Raw genomic sequence first — 8842 nt, 5'->3', positions numbered from 1 at the left:
ATAAAAATTGGGGATCAGGGCTTGAGTTTAAGAGGCCTTTAAATGGGGATTTGAGGGATCATTTGGACTCCGATTTCAGTGTTCTTGATATGTATAGACTCGTGGGAGGATAAGGATTTCCGTTGATGTAAAAGTTATCGAATTCCAAGATGTGGTCTCGGGGGTCGGGTTTTGGTAATTTCGGGATTCTTGGTATTATTCGATTGTTTTCATTTGAGCTTCGTTCCCTTGGCATATTTTGACATCCTCGTTCTGATTTTGGATAGATTCGACGCACGTGGAGGCCGATTCGAGGGGCAAAGGAGTTGCGAAGTAGAATTTTCACCGGTTTGAGGTAAGTAACCATTGTAAATCAAGAATTGAGGATACAAACCCTGGTATTTGACTTGTTTTGATAAATGCGGTGATGCACATGCTAGGTGACGAGCGTATGGGCGTGCACCGGTAGGGATTGTGACTTGATCCGTCCCGTAGCGACTATTAAGTCGCGTATTTGATTTGGAACCTTATGGTATTCCGTACTTTAGTCATTTATACTATATTATGGGTTATATGTCATGTTTGTGGCCTTGTACCGACTTGTTGATACCCTTAGGGGCATTTTTACTATTTTTTCCTCACTTTACTTGCTAAAAACATATCCTCAGTCATGTTTTACTTGTTCAAATGTTAAAACTGGTTTTATCTTTCCACTTCTAATTGTGAGGACTGTTTGGGCTGAGTTCCTTAATTTCTATTATGGTGCCGAGAGGCTGTGAGATTAATGACTGAGAGAGGTTGAGAACCTAATAGTGAGGATATGATACTCATTATGGATCGGGCTGCATGCAGCAGCGATACCCATATGGATCGGGCTGCACACTGTAGCGATATATATATTGGATCGGGCTGCGCGCCGCAGCGATATGACGTTTGGGTTGTAGGAGCCCCTCCGGAGTCTATACACCCCCAGTGAGCGTAATTGACTATAAATTACGGATCGGGCTACACGCCGGTTACTATGATTTCTGTTATTATGAAATATTAAGGAGACGAGTGCTGAGAGTGAGTACCGAGTGACGAGAGTTGAGTCACGGGTGATTGAGAGGCTGTCCGAGGGGCCATATTCTGAGTGATTCCTTGCCCGAGGGGGCATGTTGTGATGTTTTCACTGATTTCACTCTCCTTTCTAATAAGCCTCAGTTTGATATATATATATATATATATATATATATATATATATATATATATTGCAAAGTATCTGATTTCAAATATTTTAAACTGGAAATGTTGATTTTATGACGAAACTAATTTTAAACGGTAAAGTTGATCCGTTATTCTGTTGATTATTCAGTTATATGTTTTTGAACTGCTCGTCACTACTTTCAGTCCTTAGTTACTTACTGAGTTGGCATACTCATGTTACTCTCTGCACCTTGTGTGCAGATCCAGGTGCCCGAGCGGCCGAGTGAAGGCTTTCAGTTGATTCAGCGTTGCCGGAGATTTCGGGGTAGCTGCATGGCGTCCGCAGCCCTGTTTTCTCCCTCCTATCTTGTTATCTTTCCGCATTTCCTAGACTATTGATGTAGTAGGTATTCAGACTTGTATTAGAGGCTCTAGACTCGTGACACCAGTTTGATGGGGATGTGTAGTTTCCTGTTATTGTGACTTTCCGCATATCTTTTGTTGCTTTAACGCTTATAGTAAAATTTGGTATTTAAAACTTGTGTTAGAAAAATGGCTTAAATGTTAAAGGAAAAAGGGTTATGGTTAATTGATTAGTTGGCTTGCCTAGTAGTGTGATAGGCGTCATCACGACCGGTACTTGGGGTCGTGACACAAATAATACTATCAAGTTTAAGACCAAGAATTCATTAACCAACATATACTTTTATTTATATATTATTGAATGTAAACTTTCAATGGTAATGGCAGGTATGTGTTACAATTTCATCATAAATACTAAAGAACATTAGACGATAACAAAGTACAAACTCTTGCTTCCACATAAACTTTCCCAGGTTTGCAAAAGTAGCCTTTCTTTGGTGCACAATGGCTATCCTCTGAACAAATGCATAGTCCTTCTAAAGCACAACCTTCTTTAACAATGGACAATCCACTCTTTAACCCAAGAATTTGATCTGTCCATTCATTAGAAAATAGCCCTAAAGGATCATAATTTTCTTTCACCTTTAAAAACTTATCGGCATCCTTATACTTTTTAATCACATCAATGAAAGCCACATTACGATTCTTCCCCCAGTGAGGCTCTCCTCCATATTTGAACATTGCCATTTGCTCTATTTCTTCAAGAATATCTTCATATAACCTAGGAGTCAATGGATTTTTGCTTCTATAATATGTAATATCAAAATCCACTGCATCTTCTTGATGTCCCAAGTAAGCATTTGAAACCGTGACATACCTCATTAGGATTCCACTATATAGGTCTAAACCACATAATGCCTTGGGCTGTAAAACCACAAGTTTTTGCACATCTTGTATAAAGTTTTTTACTTTGGACAAGCCAATACTGAATGTTGTTTGGTGAAAAAATAGACCCTTTATTCTCGGATCCCAAGGGCATACTAAATCGTCAAGAATTCCATCATTGATTAGGCAACTGCCAGATGCTTGTAGACGATTTTGTGGTCCGATCAAAGGATAGCCCGTGAAAAAAATACCTGGTAAATGTGAGTATATATAAGAATAACATTAGTTTTCAATCTAAAAATTTTCTTCACAAGCTAGACAATAAGTAAGTGGTCAGGTACATTTGGTACGACAAAAATTATTTCAAAAAAATATTTTTCATGAGAAAGTCACTTTTTATGTTTGGTTGACAGAATATGTGTTCAACTAATTTTTTTTATATCAAATGGTGAAAAGTGACTTCTCAATTATGATCGGGACGTCAATTTCCTTACAGCTATATATTACTTGCTTCAACTAGCACTTAAGACATTGTTATTAATATCTAGCATACTTATTTCAACAACACTCACTCCTATATATATATATATATATATATATATATATATATATATATATATATATATATATATTTTCTAGGCAATCAGTGACGGACCCATAATTTTATATAAGCAGATTCAGTTAGAGTTCGTTGCATCCGATAATAGAAGCACTACCAGACTTAACAAATATAGTTCACCGTTTGCTCTTTGTATTGCATCATAACAAAACTTCCAAAAAAATGTTTTGCTCGCTGCTCCTTTTTTTCTTATTTGAGGTCTCCTTTTAAAACATATGAAGATAAATTTTAACAACTTTTTATCTACTTTCTTAGATTTAATAATTTATTAAATTTAATAAATTTTTAATAATTTTAATTAACAAACATCAATTTAAAATACCAAAAATACTAAATTCTATTATTTTTCTAATTTTACAAATACAAAATTATTTATTTTTACAAGCTAATTATTGCCGACAATAACAATTAGAAGAGAACTATAAATTAAACCGGATTAATAACTTCTTTAATATAAGAATTTTGGAAATATGAAAATATGCTAAATTTAAACAAATAAATAAAAAATTTAGTGATTTGTAAACCACGAGAAGATTTCAAATAAATAAGTGTGAATTTGAGATAGAAGAATACTATAATAGAAAGAAAAAAAATTATAACATTTATTTAAATATATATATATATATATATATATATATATATATATATATAAATGGTACCTTATTTTTAAATAGTATAATTTTTTACAAAGCGGGTTCACCTGAACCCGCGTGAACCAATGTGGGTCCGCCCTTATCGGCAACCAAACATCGAAAAATATTTTCTATAAAAATGATTCTTATGGAAAATGACTTTCATCATATCAAACACACTTTCAGTCTTCCTCCACGATACAATATTTTCGATTTGAAGTTAAATTGAAAGAGAGTAATAATCTGTAAATCGGCAACTGTTTGGGTTTCTATGTGCAAAGATTTTTTTTTTTTTGGAACCTGAGAAAAACCCGTAGTCGCTACAGTCTCTACCCTTCGGGTGAGTATTTTGTGCGCACTGAATAAATTCCCCACTGTGTAATAGCCTGCAAACCACACAGGAAACGTAAACCGCACTAGGGAAGCCCATGCGACAGGCTCAGACCAAGAGGGCATTGAGGGAGGATCGAACCCTCGTCGTCCGTGCGGATAACTCCCTCCAAACCCACTGTGCCGTCCCTTCGGGACATGTGTGCAAAGATGTTAAAACATAAAATCTGCAAACTTATTTTCTATTGGGGACATTTTGCTGTCGGATTAGCTGTACCAAGTACCAACAGGTGGATGCAGAGACTAGCTGTAATATTCCTTTTTAGTTTTGCAAATAAGAGAAGGATCCCAAGATTGTTCTTTATGAATAGAGTCCTTTTACTGATATATAATTTTCTTATGCGACAGCTATAACAAATTATAAGTCACTATTATACATGTTTTTCCCTTATATATAGTTTGTAGTAAATCTGAAAGTCTGGCTTTACTGTAGATTATATTATTGCTTTTGGTTTTATTTGGCCGATTGAAAATGCTGTGGGAAAATACAGCAACTCTTTATCCTGAAATTTAACACATTATAATCTCTCAACAATAATTCTCTTAATCACGTAAAATATATGCTTAACCAAGCTGAAATAGTTCGGCTATGTGAAGAGGAGGAGCACATATGCCCCAGTGAGAAGGTGAGAGGCTGAGAAAGAACTGTGGAGAGGTGATTAGACGTGGAGAGGTGATTACTTAGACGGGACATTACACATCTTCTCTTTACTGTTTTTGCTGGCTATACTTTTTTTTTCTTTTCTTCAGTATTTTCATCACATATTTTTTTACTTTTGTATTTTTCAAACCCGATTAAAATATTCTTTTCTAAGCCAAGAGTTTATTGGAAATTAAACAGCGTCTCTACCTTACATAAGGTAAGAATAAAGTCTGCGTATTGCTCTTTCCAGACCCCACGTATGAAATCACGCTAGGTATTTTCTTAGTGTTGTTGTTAAGTACAATATATGCAAATGTTCTGAACATTCTAATGGAGATTTAGAGATACTCACCATCGTTTGTGTACCCATACTTTGCTGTGTCCAATAACGACTTGGTGAGTTTTCCACTTATGCATTTTCCATCAGAATCACGTAGAGCTTCTTGAGTCTCCTCTATTTAAAAGATTTAAGAGGATAAATGTTAAAACAACATAACGAAAAAACATATATATAAATATTTATTAATATTAATCTCCCTTGTACATTATTTTTCATTAATTAGAATGTGTGATTTTAGTAAGAGGCGGAGCCCGTAGGTTAGCTAGTAACTATAGTTTAAACTCTTTACTCCCTCCTTTTATCTTTACTTGTCCACCACATGCGCGAAGCTATACAGTATGATAAGGGTAGTCAATTGACCACCCTTCGTCGGAAAATTACACTGCATATATATGTAAATTATTAGGTTTTAGAGATATATAACGTATATTTAACACCTTTTTGTCAAGATTTTTTTTACTTCTTTCAAGTTTGAACACCCTAGAAAAAATCCTGACTTCGCCACAAGTCCACTATATACTAATAAAAGATATCCGCTTTTATTTGTCCAGTTTGAAATTTCAAAAGATCATTTATTATTATTTATCTATTTTACCCTTATCATTTTCCATCATTTTGGATTTATAATTGTCAGAGTTAGTTTTTCAATAGTTATAATAATTAGGGGTGACACAGTAAATTTATCATTTTGTTAATTGATTTTTAAGGCATGTGCTTAGTCAAACATGGACAAAAAAAAAAATAAACGGAGAACTATACTAATTCATAGAACAGTTATTAACACATGATGTCACTATCCAGAAATTTAGAATCCATAAAAACCAAATCTTGGCTCCGTCTATATCCCTAATAACATAAATAAGAAGAATTCCAATAATATTGTGAAGTTTAAACCAATTACCTGAGGTTCTCATAGATGAAAGAATAAGTGGAGAAGTGGGTCGAAATCCAAGATAGTCATTGAGAGCATTGCCAGAGGTGTTTAAGGGAACTCGATTATCAATCCTGTAAAGCACTTTTTTTTGGCTTGGGAACCAAGAGAAATCTGCAAATTCATTTTTTCTTCCAAAGGTGATGACTTCATCTCCCAAATTTGAATCATTCTTTTCTACAAATGTGATATTACGTTTGAACATTGGTTGTAACTTGAAAGTAACCTACATATATAAAACAGAAGCTTGTTTAGTAACGTATGCAGGATTTTTAGTAAGCGGTACTATAAATATTTTGAAAAAAAAAAATAAATGAATAAATCACTATAGTAACAAACGGTATCATTTTGTTATATTTATACCTAATATTTTTATTTTGTATATATATATAATAAAATTTTTGACAAAGCAGTAGTATGATGTCCGCTTGCCATAAGGTGTATCTGCACCTGAGCTTGTTAACGTCAAAAAAAGGTAGAAGGGTCCATAGTTCCCTCATACTCCTTTCTGTTTTTGGATTTGAAAAATTAACTCATATTTTTATATTTTACCCCGTATATCTTATTTTTAATACAAATAACCAAACGGCTGATAAAAATAATCTTTGTATCACAATCCCTATATTAATAATTCATATGCTAATAATCTTTGTATTACAATCTCTACCTAACTTGTTTCTAAACGAAACGACCCCTAACAAATCTATTAGTTGGTGTGCAATGAGTTGTTAAGGTTTGCACGTCCATTATATTTAATGTTATAAATAGTGGTCAACTGATTGTAAATTTCCAACTAATTATTGAAGCTAACATATGAATTAAATTATTTCAATATTTTAATATTAAAATTTAGATATTTAAAATAAAAACTATAAAAAAAGTATTATAATTTACAATTGCTTTATTAGTGTGGTGAAAAAAATACATATTAAGATGAAGTACTCAAAATTTACATAATTTAACTCTCCAAAAACAAAAATTAATATTATAACTAAATGAGAACGGTGGGAGTAACAAAACTAATTTTCTAAAACCGTGTGAAGAAGGGTGCAGACATGTAATATAATATATGTTCAAAAACCGTGTTAAGAAAGGTGGAGACATATATTATAGATATATAATATGTACATACATCAACATGAAGGGATGTAAGTACCAAAGTCAATAAGAAAGGATATTAAAGTTCTTAGTAAATGTTATACTTATCCTTAATTATGTAACAACAAAGAGAGGAAATTAAGCTACTCTTCATGTCATTTGATACTGCATGGGGTTTTATATAGGTAATATTATACTTCAAGGGGGTAACAACAACATCGTATTAAACTTGTAACATGGATAATTTAGGGTTTTCAAGTATTAACTCTTAACTAAAACATTTTAAGGAACAAGACAACAAGTTAAAATTCACTAGTTAGTAACAAAAGTTCGATGAGAAGTCGTAAATTTTGAGAACAATTCAACCTATCCCTTTTTCACGTATGCTCTATCACAAATGATACAGAAATGAACTCAAATTAGTTCCACTTCCTAGCGACAAATATAAATTAAAGGGAGTTTTGGCGTAACTGGTAAAGTTGTTGTCATGCGATCAGGAGGTTACAGGTTCGGCTATGGAAACAACCTCTTGCAAAATGCAGGTTAAGACTACAATAGATTCTTGTGGTCCGGCCTTTCTCCGAACCCCGCGCATAGCAGAAGCGGCAACTATATTTTACTATGAGATTTTACGTGACTCCTGATAATTTCAGAACATGTTGCATATTACAGATAATTAAGAAGGAAAGTAAGGTGATTTATATATATACCTGTGAGATGACACCAAGAACTCCAAGTGACAATTTAGCTGCATAGAACTCAGGATTAGCAGTATCAAGGGTCCGAACTTTCGCATAGCCTTCTTCTTCTGTAGCTGGTGTGACGATCCGAACCTCAACTACATAGTTATTCACTGCACTTCCCAGACCCCAAAGAGAGCTGCCATGTGCACCAGTACCTAGCAGACCACCAACACTCATTCCCCACCAATAAGGCGAATGAGGCAGCGCCATGTCAACTTGCGCTGCCTCATCGATCAAATCCCTTAGTATTAGTCCACTATCCACCCTCATCTTCATGTTTTGTCGATCCATCATTTGTACCTGTTGAGACATAATATAATTAAAATAATTTAAAAGATGTAATTTCTATTAGTTTAAACTTTTACATGTGATGATCACACAATAGAGTACGACAGTATATAGTACCTTATTAAGGAGTTTTGTACTGATAATGAGACCATCATCATCACCCGGACAAACCAACTTAGGAATACTCTGAGAGTAGCGAGTCGCTACTCTCATTTTCCTTTTCTCCTTAGTTGCTTTTCCTACTGCAGAAATGAGTTCTTCTTCTGTGGTAGGATAAGCGACTTCAGCTGCACGGCAAATGCTCCGATCCGGAAATGAGCCATAGATATTTGTGATGGTGCAGTTGGAATTTTTGGTTATACACTTGATAGGATCTTGAGGAAGGGAACCTTCAACTAAAAAAATCATGATCAAGAAAATGCAGTATGATGTCAAAATTTGGCGTATAACGCCGTTTTGAAAGCGTATGTTTTTCATGATTAATTGGTAATTTTCGTTCTTGTTCCTTTTTTTCTAAGGGAGCCAATTCCAATATATAGACAACTAGACAAGTAGTACTATTAAAGAGGATAATAGACTGGGTTTCATATATTTGACCAGTGGATGCATGTTGTGGTGGATATGTGTCACATGGGTTTCTTAAAATATATGAATGTTGACTTTCAATGATAAAGGACAGAAAATTATTTCAGGGATTGTTATTAAAGTTCATATAAATATTATCCCATGTGTTCATAGTTTGTATA

The 8842-nt window shown here is 34.0% G+C and overlaps 1 protein-coding gene across 1 annotated transcript; it reads right to left on the bottom strand.

Annotated features, from left to right (window-relative positions):
• Positions 1-1849: 1849 nt before the first annotated feature.
• On the bottom strand, positions 1850-8612 carry LOC104234660 (probable L-gulonolactone oxidase 6). The gene is made up of 5 exons (XM_009788263.2): positions 8214-8612; positions 7776-8108; positions 5938-6193; positions 5049-5150; positions 1850-2663 (listed from the first exon to the last, which is right to left on the bottom strand). The coding sequence occupies exons 1-5, from the start codon at positions 8571-8573 to the stop codon at positions 1942-1944; spliced, it is 1773 nt and encodes a 590-aa protein (XP_009786565.1). The 5' UTR covers positions 8574-8612; the 3' UTR covers positions 1850-1941.
• Between the last annotated feature and the right edge of the window lie 230 nt (positions 8613-8842).

The sequence above is a fragment of the Nicotiana sylvestris genome, chromosome 8 (assembly GCF_000393655.2).
Source record: "Nicotiana sylvestris chromosome 8, ASM39365v2, whole genome shotgun sequence".
Lineage (NCBI taxonomy): Eukaryota > Viridiplantae > Streptophyta > Magnoliopsida > Solanales > Solanaceae > Nicotiana > Nicotiana sylvestris.
This window is presented reverse-complemented; position numbering and strand designations above follow the sequence as displayed.